Below are 18,990 nucleotides of genomic sequence, written 5' to 3' on the forward strand. Positions count from 1 at the left end.
GAATTATCTTATACAGTCCAGTTTAAGAATTCTTGTTCCTATTTCTAGTCATTCTCTTAGTAGTTGGCCTAATTCTTCCTCTTATTGCATATAGGTGAAATTGTGGAATTTGTTTCAAGTTCCAGCTGCCTACTTCTTTGTTTAGGCCTTTTGTTTTCTTTCTATCCTGGCTATTGAAAATAAACAGTGGTTGATTCTGTAACTTGTAGTCAATACATATAAACTTTGGAAGAGCCCAATAGAGAATTCTTGGTCAGTCTTTCACACAGATGAGGCAAAGGTGATTCCTGAAAAATTTGTAACTTCTGCAGTACTCTTAGCTCATCAGTCTCTTTGACTAAGTTTTTGTCAGTGAAGAGTGTTTCCCAAATCTAACTTTTTATAGCAGAGCTAAAGTTATTCTGTTTTCACTGAAGATGAGTACTGCTCCAGAAAGTTGACTGGAATTGATGAACTGAAGTTGGATTCAGTTAATACCTTCACTGTGAGGTTGTTTAGGGTCTGCTAAATCTGAATGACCATGGTAAGGTTAATACCTAGGCATCTGTGAAGTACCAGGTTAAATGTTCTTCTGTGGATTAGTAGATGTTGTCTCTGATTAACTCAGAGCCATTGGCAAACAGAAATAAGTCATCTTGAGTTCTAGTAGACCAGAAGAAGACCTGATTTTTCTCTTGAATTGTGATCTATGATTTCATCTATACTGAAAATTCACAGATTTATCCAAACATTGAGGAGAATAAGCACCTCTGTTTCTAGGAGGTCATTACTGAGAATGACTAACCTGTGAAATGGGAGTACTTACAAGTGTGAATACCAAAGTCTATGTAGAGACAATTTTAATTTTAAAAGGTATTGTAATACTGAAGTTGATGGTTGAGAGTCAGGAAGCAGACAGAAAGGAACAGCCACAAAGGTGAGTTTGGAGGAGGGAGGGAAAAACAAACAGCACAGATTTGTAGCAAAGAAAAGCATCGTTAAATTGGTTTTTGGTACCCTGACAACTGTCTTAGACCTTGAGAGGGAGCTGCACCTGCATAGGTCTGAATTTCCCTTCTTTGGTAAGCTGTCCTCTGGCTGTAAACCAAAAAAAAAAAAAAAAAAAAAGGGCTTCAGCTCAAAACTGACATAAAGCAGCTGAGAGACACCTCCTTCTAATCCTGTGCAGTCGCTGGGGATGTCCTAGAAGCAGAGAGATCCAGGTTGTAGGCTCTCTGGAGTTGTCAGAGAGCATTATTTTTTTCTTGAAATGGAGCCTTGACATACATTGCTGTCCTAAAGCATTCTGTTCTGCTGTCTGAAGTGCTTTCTTGAATAGACCCTCTTTTGATCATAAGGTGGCAGCTGCACTCAGATGGGAGAAAAAATGGAAGAATCTTTCTGCTTGAGAAAATAAGAGAACCATCCCTCTGAACCTAAAAGCAGGAAAGAGTAAACACATTGACATAGCTCCCTAACACAGGAAAACTGACTGTTTGAGGAGGAGGAGAAGGTTGAAGGAAATGCTACAAGAATGTTTGCATGGAGATTTAAAACGTAGCAAAACTAGGGATGTCCAAGCCTGATGGAGCAGTGGATTCCCATGAGAGAGAAATTAAATGTCTGGGCCTCTCCTTCACTTTCAAGGCAAATTGATCCATTTCTCTTGAAGTGCAGATGCTAACAGCAGAAAAGGGCAGGTCCTGCAGGTGTGAGAGGAGCAGAATTTGGGGAATTCATGTGGGAATGTACAGTCCCCATCTCTCTGACACAGGAGAATGTGAAACCAGGATGGGCTTGAAAAAAATAGTACATTCATTGCTACTTGAGACTTACCAGACGCCCACCAGCTCCTTGTCTCCATTGAAGTAGTTTTTGATAGAATTACATGAACAGAGTATAATGTAAGATTTTACATAAACATTTTGGGGATAACATTTGCATATTACTTAACTCTTAATGCTTAAATACTTTTTATAATGTTTTTCTTATAAGGCATAATGCTAATAATTTTTTTTGTTTGTATACAGTGCATTATATTTTTTCTTCTGTAAATGCTCTAGCAACATTTTCTTCTTAAAATAGAGATGTGCTAATCTAACCTTCTTTTTCCAGGCCAGTATCATCTTCATCAGAGGCATTTTCCTGTAGAAATCTGTATTTAATGTCCTGTGTCAATTGTATGGATTTTTATATTCTAAGGCAAACTGGAAAAATGTTTTCAGGGATTTCAGTTACATGTTTGAGTCACCATGCCTTGTGTTGCTATGCACAGTTACTGCTTTTGTCTATATCATAAGTCTAGCAATTTCCCCCCTACCCTCTCCCCCTTTTTCTCTTAATCATAGCTGGAAGAAAAATGGCAGTCAGGAAAACCAGACACATAATAGAAGGGAAGGTATAACTGGGAAGCTTTAGTGTTCATTCACGAAATTGTCAAATGAGAAAGAGGAAGAGATGTCATAGTAGCATATACGACTTAGCTGGAAAGGAAAATAATCGCATTTCTTCTCTCTGCAGCATGTATGAGTTGAATGTTAATGCTGTTGTGTTTAAATCCTGCCAGCATAAATGCTGCTTTTCATCTTTGCAGAAAGATTGGCAACAGCATGCAAAGCAGTATCAGGGCCCATCCTTTTAACAAAAGAGCATATGTTGGCAAGCACACCTCTTATTCCTGTCGTGTTATTCCTAGCCAGCAGCTTTCAGATATCAGTATTAAAATTTACTAGTTTCTTGCAGGTGTAACACCTGGTCTCATTACAATTTCTTCTGATAAAATAGCTTGATCTGATGATGAAGACCAGCTTCGTAGTATACTGTAAAAACTGTGAGAGGGGAAGATGAAACATATAAAACTTGTCCTCTTAGCTCCCAGCCTGTTTCTTTGTGGCACCACATGAAAAGGGGAGAGAGAAAGTGAGAGGGAGTTGCACTTCAGCTAAGCTCACATCAGCTAAACTTCAGGTTTGCCTGTTCATTTCCCCATGTGGAATAATGTACTCTTTTAGGTCCAGCCACATCTTCTGCTCTAATAGCAAATAGAATACCACAGGAGATCTCAGCAAGTGTCACACTGGTTCACTGGTACAGCTGGTACATGAGATTGGGCTGCAGGAGAGGGCATTTCTGCTGCATAAATTAGGACTTCGTTCATCAGCAAACAAATTAGAAGTAAGAAACAACAGTGTCTCTTTCTAGGTGCAAGAAATTTCATAGATCTGTTAAACCTGTTGCATGAGGTTGATCTTATGCATAGGTAGTGCAGGAGTTCAGGGTTCTAAATGTAATATAGTAGAAAGGAGTTCTTCAATTTAATGTTATTTTGGTTTTTCCTTCAGAGATAATCAGATATACTTGTGAATGCATACAGATATACATACAAAATACATATATGTGTAACTTGCTGTGGTATCTGAGCAACTCAGCTGCCAGTAGTACATTTATTGGTTTTCATGCTTTTAGAAGGATGCCACTTGGATCCAAGTTGGACAAACTGATATTAAAGGACTGTGATTATAGGGAATTTACAGTAAGATTTGATCTCACCGTTTACTAGCTACTCTACCTTGATTTTCCATTTAGATAGCTTTGTATAAATCAGATGACTGAAATGTAAACATCTGTACTTCACTGTCATTGTCTAACTAGCTATCCTCATCACCAGGAAAGTTAAACAGAGAGAACAGGATCTTGGTCTGCAAGAGGTGGCTAAAATATAAAAAATGGTTCGCCCAAAGAGGCTTTTTGTTCAATGACAATAGAGACCAGCTTAGAAAACTTGAGATGCCAAAATTAGCTGAAATTAGACACTCCCCTTAATGCATGTGTGGTGTCTAGTTGGGATGGAAAAGCAGAGTAAGTAATGGCGCCATAAAGTGATAGCCTGTAACTCAGTAATGTGCAATTAGAGGCGATCCCTAATGGCCTGGACAGGCAAGACTGAGTTCCAAACTAGCACACTGGTTTTTTAAAAAATCTTTTGATTAATAAGCTTTCCAATCTACATGTGGATTTACATAAAATTGCATTAAAATATGTGATACTTAAGTTAGATACAATTAATTTTTATAAGAAAAAGCATGTATCTGAAAACACCATAAACTAAAGGGCTTTTATGTCTTGTCCTATAAAAGCATCTTCACATCTGAAGGATACTAGAGAAACAGTTGTTGAGTTTACATGCAGATGGATTACAGAGGTCATTTTGTTCATTAGGTTAAAAGATAATTGGAAGATTACCTCCAGAACTGATGAAATGTATTCAGTTGCAGTAGTAATATAATAGCCCACTAAATTTTTTTTAAGTAGAAAGTGAGAAAAATAATGCTCTGCTTGGGCAAGTTAAAACCCAAAGCAAGTGTCCTTCATCACAGGTGGTAGCTGCTAATATGATTATGGCAACTTGCTGCTTCCAAACAAGATGCTTGTTTCTGTTCAGAACAGGCTTAAAAGGGAAAGCAGATTTCTGGCATAGTGAATATTGTTTTATGTACCACTTAAGCAGTTCTTCACAAGTTTCAGATTCACATTTGCATCTATCATGGAACCAGTCTGCATAATGCCTTGTCCTGTGCAAAATCTGCAAGTATTTTCCATTTTGAATTACGTGACACCAGTTTTCAAATATGAACGTGCCTGATTACTTCCCTCATTTTAATTAATCAGTAGTGTTTTGGAATATGCTAGGACCAAGATAGTTTAGTTACAAGAATTAATTTGAAAATATGTTAATTTTTGTCATGTTTATTCTATGCCTATATAAAACATGGCATAATTCCTTTTTATTTCAAAGCATAAATGGAGCTATTAATAATTTTGGAGAGTCATTTGGCAGTCATTGTATGTTGTGCAGAGCAGCAAGTGGTCATAACTCTTGCTGACTCCACTGCTGGAATGAACTGCAGGCTAGCTTCAGTCATTTGTCCATAAATTGTTCCAAGTAGCTTTGGGTTTGTACTGTTGGTAGACTAGGTTTCCAAATTGAGTAAATTTACCACTTCCACTCCTGATGATCATTTCCTATCTCCAAAACCAAAGAATTATTCTTTCGACATGAAGAGCAGATAGCAGAATATCCCCCAAAGGCAAAGTACTAGTTCTTTTACTTTCTGTAGAATGCTAGAAATGAAAAACTTACTTTAGAATCCTCTGCTTTAGGCAAAAATTGTATCAAATCCGTTCTCTCACAAGTAGAAGTAGGTGATAAAGGGTATTTTTGCAACTTCTGGCAGGTGCAAAAGCCCAAATTGTAATAAAGAGAGAGCCATGCTGAGTAACAAGGTTCAGATATTTTTCACAGAAAGTTAGTGTCCCATGGCAGAAGTGTGGAGAAGCTCTTTTTTGGAGCTATTCTCAGAGTAATTAGTATCTTCAAATACTAAGATATTGGGCTGGGTGGCATAAGCAAGGAAGACACTTTCCTGATAAAGTCTGAAGCTTCATTTGTAATGTCTGTGATACAACTCACTCGGTATTTGGGGAAAGGGTGTTCTGTATTCAGCAGTCAGGAAATACTTGCGTTTTTTGGATGTGTTTATGGATGCAAGGAGTACAGAGATCCTGTTCATAAACCAAGGCCCCTGCCTCCTTCTCCAATAAACTGAGGTCTTCAAGCCTGCATCCTGTTGTAGGGTTGGGCATAGACTGTGGTACAGGACCCTCAGCCTGTCATCAATCCTTTACCTCCTGACAGCTGCCCTTATGTCATTCAGTTGTATTGAATGCTGCCTGTTGGAACTCAAAACCCCTTAGCTGCATTGAAAGAATCATCAAGGTTGGAAAATACACTAAAGATCATTTAGTCTAACCAAGAAGCAGCTGTTCTTCCCAAGGAAGCTTCCTTTCTTTTTTTGCTAAAAATAACAGATATCTCATTACTTTGGCTAGTCGCTGTCTGCCCAGCCCAAGAAAATCATTCTTAGGCTATTGAGCAAGTGACCAGATCATGACTTCTGGTTTTAATAGTGCCTGCTCAAAAGTTAGGTGATACTAGCTCCTCTGAGCTAACTCCTGCCTCTGCTTTGTCTTTAAAGCCACATTGTTTGTCCTTCTGTCTAGTGAGCTCTGCTCTGAGCCTGATTGGAAGTGACTGTGTCAGAAGTCAATTCTGACTTTTCTTTTTGTCATACTTGAGCCAGTCAGATTTTCCAGCTGGAAAGAGGTACAGCATTAAAGGGGTTTTTCTTGTATCTTTTATAGGAAGAAGGTAGTCATAAGAAAAGGTATTTAAAGAGAACTGGTAGATATGGTTGCTTTTCTGTGTGTTTCAGTTTAGACAGCTCTCACTCAGCTACAAATTGTAACTCCCTATAAAGGGTCATCATTTAGGACCTGAACTTCCCTCTTATTATTCAAAGCTACACTTCAGTATGCATAACACATTATTATTTGTAAAACATTCCAGTTAACCTACTGGCAAATTCTGTTCCATAGGCCTGACTATATTTCACTGCACATCTGTCTCGTGCCAGTAGCTAGGTTTAAGTTTATGCTTGATACCTCCTGATTCCATCAATAAAACCTGATGAGACCTCAATTTTGTTCTTTATTTGTAAAGACCGAAATAATAGAAGTATGTAAAAAAAAATTCCAGTGAAAGTATTCTTTCTAAATATTTTTGCTGTTGAATGCTACTAAAAATCCTGAGAGATTGCCTGTTTTAAATATTGTCTCCTAGTCCAGATTCTGCTTTTATAGAAACCGATTGTGACTGCGTCTTTTTTAAACTCAACATGATTTGAATGCAATCCTGTTTATACTCTGTTCATGGAAAATATTTTCTTAAATGATATGAAGCTCATTTTTTCTTTTCCTCCCACCTCTCTAGATATGACCCAGACATTTTGTTAGGCTATGAAGTCCAGATGCATTCCTGGGGTTATCTCTTACAGAGGGCTGCTGCACTGAATGTTGATTTATGCCAGATGATTTCTCGTGTGCCAGGTAAGTTATTGTATAGGGCTTCAGTTCAGTTCTAGTAGAAGCAAATTGAAATCTATGAACAATTTAAAAAAATAAATACAGAGTATTTCTTGAGATAGGCCTCAGTTTTTGTTCTTGCTCCTGTGTTGTTACAGTATAATCACACCCACACACCAAAAAGAAATTAGAAATACCAATGAGATTCTGGTGTTTTCTGAATTTACAAATTCCTGGAGTATTCCATTTCTGTGTGTGTCCTGTATTCATGAACCTGGACTTACATTCTGTAGTTGTGTGTTAAGTTTTCAGCTCTTTGAGGTGTTTCTGCTACCAAACCTTCTCTTGCTTTCCTTGGCTTAAGTCATTCAGAGTACCTACCATAATCATCATTTGTGGTTTCTCTGGCTGGGATACAAGGACATAAAAATGCTCCTGAGTAGCAACTGTTCTGGACAGCAGCTTTGTAATAAAATCCTCACTTTCAATACCCATTCGTGTATTTTGGGCAAATTTTATTGTCCCCAAGTGCTCATGCTTTCCTCCAACATTTGGAAAAAAGTCTGTTTAGACTGGCAAGAAAACTTGGATGAGAATGGTAAGCCTAGTGTCTGTACTTAGCCAATCAATAGAAGCCACCATTCTGAAGAATGGAGTTAGTGAACAGCTAAATAAATGTGCTGTTGCACCCAAGAAGAGCCAGGATGACTTTGCAAAATTAAAAACTGTCTCAAAAATTTGTTGTAGCTCTTTACAGTCATCAAGGTGATGTGGGTGAGGGATATTTTAAAAATGAAAATAGTTGAAAAAGCTGCTTTTGTCAGGACTCTTGCCGTAGTAAATAGCCATGAAGTAAGAAGTGCTTTACTGTGATTGTTCTGTTAAAATCTTCAGCCTGTTGCTTTGTAATGGTTGCAAAAGCAAATTTTAGGAATTATGGAGCAAGGAAAATATAAAGCAATGAATGTAAATGTAAAAAATGTAAAAATCTGTAGTGTGCTTGTACCTCAAATACTGATGTAGCCTCCTCATAACCATCCCCCTTATCAAAGTGGATATAGGAGAACTGGTAAAGATGAGAAGGATAATCCAAAGGTGTCTAGTAATTTAGTGTTTTGGGATTCCAGAAGAGACAAAACAGTGTAGGAAAGGTAAAAGCCTACGAAATCTTGAGGAATGTAAAGAGAAATAGAGATTGGGTTTTCATGGTCTTTTCCAATATAAGAACCAGAAATCAAGTGAAGCTAGCAAGTGGCAGGTACAGGATAGAAGTTGATTTTTAATCTCTTCATTGTTGAACTCTTGAGTTCCTTGTCACAAGATAGTACAAATGCTTAAAGTGTACATTGCTTCAAAAGGAGATAAATTCTTGACAAAAAAAGTCCATTGGGATCTATGATGTATGTGAAAACAAGGTCTGGACCAGAAAACTGCAAGTGTTTAGAAGCTGGAAGAGCTCTAGAGAGAGTATCAATAACTGCTTCCCCTATCTTGAAGCATCTGCCTTTGAGTACATGACAACCTGATACTGGGCTACTTGAATCTTTGGGCATACCCAGCACAGGAGTCATCTTTTGTGTAGTTTTCCTGTGTGCCTGGCCAGGAAAATACGATGTTTTAGGAGCACTATGTTCACACACTCCTTCCTTGAGGTTTAAATGATTGTATACTCTTTTGATGCTTTCAATACCTGTAACATGTTTAGAAAAAAACTGAGTTATAGAGTCTTCCCAGAGACAAGAAAATACAAGAAAAAAATTGTATCTTCAGCTGAAATTTGTTGGCAATTGGACTTTGGTGAATTTTAAAATACTTTATGTATGAAAACAGGAGCACATGATAGTTTAAATATGAATAGACCATCAAAGCTCACAAGTTTCCTTCTTCAGCACAAAGCTCTCAAATTTATTCTTCAGGAATAATAACTGATTGCATGAACCTTGTTATGCAATTCCTCTGATGGCTTAAATTGAGATGATATGCTAGTTGCAGAATAATGCCTCTAGTTACAGTGTTCAGAGGTACTGAATCATGTTCAGAAAAATTTTTGACCCATTACATCTTAAGATTTGCAATGTCTTTGGTAAGAGGAACAGTTAAGTGTTGTAGTCAAAGGTTTCTTAAAACCTCCAAAGATCACAAAGATTTACTGCTCTACTGTAGAAGTATGGCTGAACAATCGCTTCAGTTTGGGACATGTGCCTCTGCTGTTATTCTTAAAGGCTGTTGCAGCTCTTGTCTTGCAGGACAGCTCTGTCTGTACTTTAGTTAATGCATAACCAAACAGATCAGCAAAGCTGTTAATAGTACCCATCTTCCTGACATAAGCTCTTCCTCAAGTTACTGATTTTGGGATACACATGAATGGGTCCTCAAAGAAGAAAGGGAACTTTATGGTTCCTAATGGTAATATCCTCATGTATTTCAGTCAGGCTTCCTTCCCTACAACTATGAAGTCCCACACAACCTGGGTTCAGTTCTAGTGAAGGAAACCAGGATTGTAGCCCTTAACATTTTTGGACAGGAAGTTCGAGTGGGCATGCAGAGCATAGATACAGTCTGCACAGCACTGGTATTTGTAGTGCAGATGTTCCTGTGCCAACTGGTACATGCACACTCAGAAGTGGAATACATAACACTTAAAAATGCTTCTAAGAACGGGTGTTATTTTAAGGTAAGTAATTATTTTTTGACAGAATTGCAGGAGAAAAACGAGAAAACGTTTACACTGATGAGCTCTCCCAAAAATGTCATATCATTAGTGTGGGCTTGCATGCATGACCGTATACATGCAAGTTGTGTTCTCTGTTGCTTTGTGGCCTCCTTGTCCATGGTTTTGATCCCATCTGTGTTCCTTTTGCATTTCCATCCCCTGTGCTTCACATTTCCCTCCTTTATTCATATGCTGTATTTTCAGAACAGGAAGTGCTCCTTCAAGCGATATGCTCCTCATTCTTCCTGTTGAAATAAAGATGGAAGGGACTTCTCCTTCCCTTTCCTGTGATTTCACTTAACAAAAAGAAATCTGGACTTCTCTCTGGTTTTGCTTTATTGGCTGAGTCTGGTGCTGCCTCTGCCATTTACAAGTGAACTATTCATACATAAGTCGTTAGGACACATCACAAGAACAGTGAGTGCTGTGCCTGTGCATAGTGGCATTTTTTGTGTGCGCACTGTGGCCTCCTGTTTCCTCCTTTGCATCACAGCTCAAAGGGAGTGGGTAAGAGAGGGTAAGATGAGACTTCTTTTTATTTCATCTCATGCACTTGAAAGATAGGAGGAATGTCCAGTTCTGCTTCTTAACAACATAGTTTCCAAAGAGGCTTACATGGTTCTGGTGATACAGTTCCCACCCCAGCTGTGGAGTAGTGCAGGTTTTTGTAATATAGTGGTGCTCATCGCAGGCAGTCTGGTTCATCAAGCAGTGGGTGGGTCTCTCTTGTGACCACAGTATACTTTGCTACCTGTTTTTACCAGCAACACGTGAAGCAAGCTTACTATGGGAAATCTCCTTAACAAGTCAGAAGAGAACTGGGATGACACTGCAGAAAGTAAATCTAACCAATACTTTCTGCTTCCAATGAAAAAAAATATGGAGGGGAAGGAAATACAAGTTCCTCACTTTCACAGGAGATCCAGCATGTGAAAGTGAAGAAAAGCAGAAGAAAAAATGTTGCTACTTGGTGGGCCTTTTTTTCCATCCAGACATGGAAAAAGAAGTTGCGGTTTTCCTCCTTAAAAATCTGAAACAATAAGGAGGTTAAAAAGATACTATGCATTTTGGTGAAGTGTACAAAAGGTCTGCTCAATTTTGTCAAGGATCTGTGATTTATTGATAAGGTTAGTAAATGAAAAATAGGTTTTCTTAATCATATTTTAATTAATATGGTACACATTTGAAGAACAACATACAAAATTAGTCTGTATTATGTTGTTTCACAGCAGTTCTGCAGCATTTCAGGCAGTTTTTACTTCTGGCATCAAGCATAAATGTGCTTCATGGCTGTCTGAGGATCTAATTGTTCAGCTCTGATCATTATTGCAAAACAGTTTGTATCCACACTTCCACACACTGTCCAAAATGTTCTGCTTTTTGTTAGCAGGGTACTGTACAGGCTGTGCTGTACCTGATAAATGAGTGGTGGCAGAATACAAAGCAACCAGCAGTTAAAAAATGGGTGGATTTAGAATTGTGGGAAAATTGCCTTGACGTGATTTCTCTTCCATTAAACTAATAAGAAATAAGACAGGATCGGTGTATTTTCGTAATGGATTTTAGTCTGTGTGGTACATTTTAAAAAACATCTATGTAAACTCTGGAAAGAACACCGAAACTGTAGACTTGTAATGACTGAAAAAAGAGATAGTTTAAAGAAATGTATACCAAAAAGACTGTCTTCTCTTGTGCTGTAGTATTCCAAAGCATGACAAAAATCAAGGATGACAAAAGAGGATATATTTCTGTGCTTTAGTCACCGCTGCCTCACAGAAAGATGTAGAGTGCTGCATCTGCATTAGTTCCTTCCTATTTCTTTCTCCCTCTGCTATCCAGAACTCATGTCTACCTGCACTCACTGCAGTGGGTTTGCTTTTACTGTATAAAAGACACTGAATTTTCTCTTCCATGACCTGGTTTGGAGTAAGATCATTGCAAGTAAAGCCTTGAGTTATAAACACCTTAGGGCAGAAATCACTTTTGCTTATTATAATGTTTTTATGTTGTGTACTACTGCACGTGCAGCTAACTCTCAAGTAACATTCAGCATTGCATAACCAATATATCCACTATGGAGAATATATTGCCTTGGACATTATTTCAATGAAACTGAAGTAAGGGTTCTCTGCAAAGGGAAAGAGCAGAAAAACCTGGAGGACTTCCATTTAGAGATTGAGTGGATGATTGGTAAATAAATAATCTTGTGGAATCAGTAGTAATCTTTATGAATTCTTGTTTTTCTAGAGAGCACAAATTGGAAGAGGAATGGCTTGATTGGGTCTTGACTGTCCTATAACTTGTGTAAATATATTCTCTTTTAATGTCTTTAGATGAAAAGAAAGAGAACAGATTTGCCACTGAGCTGGATGAATACGGAGCGGATACAATGAGTGAAATAAATATTGTTGGGCGAATTGTCTTGAATATTTGGAGAATGATGAGACATGAGGTAAATTTTTTAAAAGATTAATGTTTTGACTTACTGGGTTTTCTAATTATTGCAGACTTTGTTGAAAGTTTCATGTAAATTGTGTAACTTCTAGATTTTTTTTTCTTTACACACCTCTTCAAATAGAGTAGTTTGCCAGTTTGTGAGAATGGGTTTTGCATATCGCTAAACTGTAAAGTACTGAAGCCCTTACTTTTCAGTAGTGTTTCTTAATGATACTCCTTTTCACTGATTAGTGGGTTTTGAGAACAACTTACTCGTTTTAGGAATTTGTCTAATATGGTGTTTTTACTACATTAAGTACTTGAATGTATTTTTAAGATGTCAGATTTACTCTTCTTTTTTTTTCTTTTCTTTTTTGTTCCATTTATAACTTTACATTTGATATTCAAACAGCCCAGTCTTTACAAATCTTCTTCTGACCAAGTTCAGACCTGATCTTTATGAACTGCTTAGTTCTGCATAGTCTTTTCAACTGATAAGGGATACTTCTTCCAGACTTGTAAATACTTAGTGACTTCTAAGAAGAAATATTAGCTTTTTTAACAAAATACTAATAAAAGTTAATAAATGCAGTCGTTGCAGTTTTTGAAAAGTAGAGATTTTTTGATTATGACAGCCATCATGCATCTTGACATGTCTGCTGTGTTTTTCTAGGTGAATCTAACGAATTACACTTTTGAGAACGTGGGCTTTCATGTTCTCCATCATCGCTTTCCTTTATTTACATTCCGAGTTTTGTCTGATTGGTTTGACAATAAGGCAGATGTCTACAGGTAATGATCTATTAATCCATTTTGTTAACTGTTTTTAAGGCCAGATTCTTAACAATGGATAGGTGGAAGGTAAAATCAGCATAGGAAGAAATAATCAATTTAGCTCAGGCACTAGAGCAGTGTATATGCAGCAACGTGAACTTGTTTACTTGGATGTTCTGTTACATAGTTATACCCTCAATATTACAATAAGATATTTTCAGTTACATTTTGAACATATCTGAATAGATGTACTATTTTGAAGTTCTGTAATGTCTTTATTTTATTTTATATATACTGTTCATCAGAAAGACTTTTAATGAACTGTCAGGCTTCTGTTTCACTTCAGAGTGCATGTCAAGCAAGCTAGGCTTAAAAGTAGTACAAAACAGCACACAAGATGTTAAGACAGGAGTTACAGCTGCTTAAAAATACCTTCATATGACATGTATCACATTCAGCTTCATTCTTCTTGAAGCAGTTTGATATTGTGTGATATGAACAATTCGTGAAACTGAGTACTGATCTGAACATTGTTCGTGACATACACAAATTTTTTGTAAAAGTTGAACCTTGTAACTAAGTGGAAATGTGGTTTATACTGAAATTATGAATTCTGTGATAGGCATTCTTAATACAGAAAGATGTTTCCACAAAGGTCCACTCAGTTAAAAAGCATGTAAACAGATGAGGAGATAGTTGTTTCTGTTTTGGTAATCCTTTGGGGCAGTGAGGAGAACAGGATGTAGTATGTCATTGTGAGATGCCTTAACTGTAGTTTGCTGTAACACATTCTGTGTACATCTTTAGAATATATAAATGTATATTTATATACACCACACTTTTGAAAGAGCTGTATGAAAATGTTCTAGAGGAAATTTCTTTTTGCTGATTTGTTACAAGTTACCATAAAAATACATTTGGCTTAGTAGAAAGAGCAGCTCTCTTCTGATTGTTTATAATGAGGTGTTCACTCTCACAGATGGAAAATGGTTGATCATTACGTTAGCCGGGTTCGTGGGAATCTCCTGTTGTTAGACAAACTGGATTTGATTGACAGAACAAGTGAAATGGCAAGACTTTTTGGCATTCAGTTCTTACATGTATTAACAAGAGGCTCCCAGGTAAGACTTTGTTCTCCTTATACTTCACAAAACCAAAATAGTTTTTACAAAATGTTCGAGTATCTTCTCAGTCCATATGTGTATTTTCATAGGGTCACAGAAGACTGTTAACATGAATTAACATGAAACTGAAAGATAAAGAATACTATTCAGTCTATTATTGCTGCTTTTGAATTGCCTAGTCTCAGAGTTTAAAAATAAGTGTTAAAAATGGAGTTCCCCAAATGTAATCACACGTGGGAATCTCTTCTACTGACTTCAGGAGCACTAAGCTTTCCCTTTGAGTTGGTATTGTTCACACTTAGATGAGTCTGAAAATGAGTGCTTTCTAAAACACTAAGAAATATAATTAAGCATGTTTTAGAAAGATGAAATTAGTTTCTTCCAGGGCAGACAAAGCAGCTTTGAATATGTTCTAAGTGACAATTCTGGTGCAGCAGACCTCTAGGTGAGATTTTACAGTAAGACAAGAAGGGCTCTGGCTTTATTAAATACGTGTCATGCAAGATGTTTGTGGTTCTATTATTTTGATACCGGCATCAGAGGGAAAAGGGAGCAGGACAGAGCAAGATGTGTGCTTTGTTTGAGAGCCCAGCAGTCTCCAGTAATACCAAAGGCTTTCCTTGCCAAGATTCTGAGTGATTAGGCTACCTCTGCTGCTTTCATGGCTACATGTGAGAGCTGAACAGCACCTGAAATGAGAGTCAGCTACTTGGTCAAGTGTTAGCTCTTCTGTTACCATAAGCCAGGCAAATACTGGAGTGTCCGAAGCTGCAGTTTCCTGAACAATTCAATCCTATTAAAAAACTTCTGCCACGTTTTTTCCTTTGACTGCAGTTGCCCGTGTCATCTCCTGACTCAGAGCAGATTCTTGTTGGTCTTGCTGGTAATCACCCTATATTTGGGGGAAAAGGGGAGCAGGCTGGCAGGCACCATCAGCAGAACCATGGCAGTGTTCAGTAGGTATTTGCCAGTTTAGCTCCCCGATCTGGTTTACCATATTATCAAAAAATACCACTGTTGGAGCAAGGGAAGAGAAATGCACAGTTAGGGACAGGGAGTGTGGGACCGGCATACTGCCAAGATAGATATGCTTAAACTGTCATGATTGCAGCCCACAAAGACTGTTCTGCCTGTCATTTTCTCAGATGTCTGTGAGTGGGAGTGAGCAACAGAAGCATGCTGCATTTTCTATCCTGACTGTTCTTTTCTCTTCCCTTCTGTGCACGTATGTTCTGTTTCCATTGAAACTTTCTAGATCACAAAAACGGCACTTGCAACAATTCCCAGTCACCTCAAATAATTTTTTTTCACACAGAAGAATCACTACCTTTTATGAAGATACTGCTCCTTAGCTAAAAAACACATTAAAATGGAATAGTAAGAAGAACAGATTTCCAATATTTTATTTTTCCACATTTGTATCTCTCATTGAGTTTTACAATAACTTTTAAAAATTATTTTATTGTATTAAGCCATCTCAAATATTTCATAGTAGACTAAACAAATCTAACAAGAAATGGTCATAGGCATACAGATAATTAGTCAGATGTTGGAAGAACTTGCTGATTTTTGCACAGGAGTCAGCAGGGCTGATTGAGAGAACTTTAAACTGGATTTCAAGGGAGAAAGGAATAAGACCAGGCTCACTGGAGGTAAAGCTGGGAACATCACACCAGTGGTTGAGAAAGTGTCCTAGCAAAGTCTTTTGGTCTGCTGTCTCAGTGGAGGTAGAGGGTGGAGATCCATGTGGCAGCAAAGACAAAAGGACTATTGATGTGTTAGAAACCACAGATGGACCTGAGAATGGTCATGTAGGGATTAGGGTTCCCCCCCCCTCAAAAAGGTGTTAGGATCAATAGCCCAATTGAGGTGCACCTGTGCCAGTGCACTCAGCGTGGCAACAAACAAGAGGCGCCAGTCCTGTTTTTATATCTTCACTGATGATCTGGACAATGGGATTGAGTGCTCCCTTAGTCACTTAGCAGACAACTCCCAAGTTGGGAGGGAGTGTTGATCTGCTGGAGGTTAATAAGGCTCTAGAGAGGGATCTGGGCAGGCTGGTTCAATGGGCTGAGGCCAGCTCTATGAGGGTTCTGCCCTTGGCTCCCAACAACCCCATGCAGGGCTACAGGCTACGGGAAGAGTGGCTGGAAAACTGCCTGGAGGAAAAGGACCTGGGGGTGCTGGTCAGCTGCAGTTGAACATGAGCCATCTGTGCCCAGGTGGCCAAGAAAGCCAGTGGCATCCTGGCCTCTGTCAGAAACAGTGTGGCCAGCAGCACCGAGTTGTCGCTCTGTACCCAGCACTAGTGAGGCCACAACTCAAACCCTGTGTTCAGTTCTGGGCTGCTCACTACACAAAGGACATGGAGGTGCTGGAGCAAGTGCAGAGAAGGGCAGTGAAGCTGGTGAAGAGTCTGGAGCACAAGTCCTGTGAGAAGCATCTGAGGGAGCTGGGGTTGTTTAGTCTGGAATAAAGGAGGCTCGTGGTGGACCTTACCGCTCTCTACAACTCCCTGAAGGGAGGCTGTAGTGAGGTGGAGGTCAGTCTCTTTTCCCGAGAAAGAAACAATAGGACAAGAGGAAATAGCCTGAGTTTGTGCCAGGGCTGGTTTAGATTGGATATTAAAAAAATTTCTTCTCCAAGAGGATGGTCAGGCATTGGAACAGGCTGTCCAGGGTCACCATCCCTGGAGTTAAGAAATGTCTAGATGTGGTCCTTGGCAGTGCTGGATTAATATTGGATTTGGTGATCTTAAAGGTCTTTTCCAACCTAAATTCTATGATGCTATGAAAACTAGGGGAAAAAAACCCAAAATCTGTCTCTTGCCAGAACCAGTCCCTGACCATCTTGTCACACATCCCAATTCATCACTGGACACCAATTAGTGTGCAAGTAGTGCAAGGCAACAGTGGCAGTTTATGTTGCTCCTAACTACACCTCAAACCCCAACCTGTTTTTAAGGTGCAGGGTCTTGTTAAAACTGTTGGTTCTGTAAGTTCATTTATAACTTCAAGGTTAAAGAAATTATACCTAACCAATTCAGTACAGTGATTGAATACATAGTATGTCAGGCAGATGGCCTTTAATAGTGATTTAGTTTCTTACAAAGCACAAGATTTTAGGATTATGTAGGCTTGTTCTTCGATATTTGTGATTTTCAGTCCCTTGCCACCCATGTATGTAGTTTTCAGCTGTTTTGGTTTTTATTGTTAATGGACACAGTGAAGCCCACTCAGGCTTGTAAAGCCTTTACTAAAGCATTGAGTAATACAAAAATAAATAGGACTGGGGGTTTTTTCACTTGTTGACGGCTACATTCTGTCATGTCTTGAACAAGGTGTTTGCTGTTTTATGCTTCCTGTTCTACTTGTGGTATCAGGGAGAAAGCATGATATCCAGTGCATTTACTTCATATTATACTTCATTTTCTTCAGTGGTCTGCAAATCTAAGAGTACTACAGTTGAGCACATGCTCATTCACTGACTGTAGCATGGCCTCCACATGTATTGTTGAAGCCTGTTGGATGTCTATTTTTTCCATAGATAAAAATTAAAAGTACTCGATTTTCTAGGATTAGGGCTGAATGAAGAGGAAGCACATGGAAAAGTTCCACTATATGTGATACAAAATACAGAATCATAGAATGGTTAGGGTTGGAAGGGACCTGAAAATGATCTAGTGATATAAAATACAACTAAAATATACATTAAGAACATGGCTATTTATTTTGGAAAACTAGTTAGTTATCTGTACTTCAAATTCAGGAAGTGTAAGCTTGTATTTGCACCGGTTAATACACGTTTGTTCTGCATTTTTAAATGATAATGGTTTTATCTGAACTGTTTTGCAGTACCGTGTGGAGTCTGTGATGCTGCGCATTGCAAAGCCAATGAACTACATTGCTGTGACTCCCAGTGTCCAGCAGCGAGCTCAGATGAAAGCCCCACAATGTGTTCCCTTGATAATGGAGCCAGAATCCCGCTTCTACAGCAACGCTGTTCTTGTCTTGGATTTCCAGTCCTTATATCCTTCCATTGTCATAGCATACAACTACTGTTTTTCAACCTGCCTGGGACACGTTGAAAACTTAGGAAAGTAAGTTGTTACTGTTTTCTCACAAGCTTTGATTCCATAGAGACTTGAGGGTTGAGTGTCTTTTCTAAGGTACCGAGAACCCCTGGTTGCCATTGGAAATAGTGGGCACATATGAATAGCACCATTTTCTGTTACACAATACAAGTGATAAAAATCTACCATGTGGGTGTGTGCATATGTGTATACACACACATACATATACACATCAATATGTATTTTAATTAAATATAGAATTAGACTCTGTTCTCATAAAACCCCCCCAAAACAGCTCTGTGCATGTGTGTATGTACACCTCTTTGATTATTTGTCATGGTGCTAGTTTTTATTATTGCTTCAGAATAAGTTAAAATTAATATAAATCCACCATCTGTCTTCAAGACTGGACTGGGGTTATTCCTTAATGAGTTATGATAGTTCCTGTATCAGTTGTAGTTCACTCTGGTTCTAACTACTAAAAATTAAAAGGTACAATTTAGTTATTCTTTGTAGCATCTTTTATTGAGCTTAACAGTTATTCTGTTAATTGGAAAAAGATCTCACTGCTCTTTGTAATTACTCTATAATATAAACAGCATTTTGAAGAATGGAAAGATACCTGCAATAATTGCTGGGTGTCACCATCAGGTTTTCAAGTTTCTGATTTGAAATTCTGAATTTGTAGGAAGAAAGTGCAGTGTGGTACTTGGTAAACATGCACAGTTTCCATAGGGGATTACAGTATTTAGTATGTGCCTCCACTAACTCAGTATTTGGTAATAATTCATAACACAGAGCAGAATTGATAAATTTTGCATGCATTGGAATTTAGCTATTTACTACTACTTTGTTCCTAGAACCTTTTGTATGTAGCTAAGAAATTTGAAAGGATGTTTTGTTCATTTATACCTGAGATTACTCTGTCCTTGCTGGCATTATCAGCATTTTAATGTGAACTGGTGCTTTTG

General features: G+C 38.2%; 1 protein-coding gene across 2 annotated transcripts in view; it reads left to right on the forward strand.

Annotated features, from left to right (window-relative positions):
• Nucleotides 1-18,990, forward strand: part of REV3L (REV3 like, DNA directed polymerase zeta catalytic subunit) — a 118,493-nt gene that overhangs the window by 87,278 nt on the left and 12,225 nt on the right. For both annotated transcript variants that reach the window (XM_069010975.1, XM_069010976.1), the window contains 5 exons: nt 6,809-6,924; nt 11,947-12,065; nt 12,723-12,841; nt 13,803-13,944; nt 17,802-18,046. In XM_069010975.1, coding sequence (XP_068867076.1) covers nt 6,809-6,924; nt 11,947-12,065; nt 12,723-12,841; nt 13,803-13,944; nt 17,802-18,046 — 741 coding nt within the window. The remainder of the gene's footprint in view (nt 1-6,808; nt 6,925-11,946; nt 12,066-12,722; nt 12,842-13,802; nt 13,945-17,801; nt 18,047-18,990) is intronic.

Source organism: Aphelocoma coerulescens, chromosome 3 (assembly GCF_041296385.1).
Source record: "Aphelocoma coerulescens isolate FSJ_1873_10779 chromosome 3, UR_Acoe_1.0, whole genome shotgun sequence".
NCBI classification, from domain to species: Eukaryota; Metazoa; Chordata; class Aves; order Passeriformes; family Corvidae; genus Aphelocoma; species Aphelocoma coerulescens.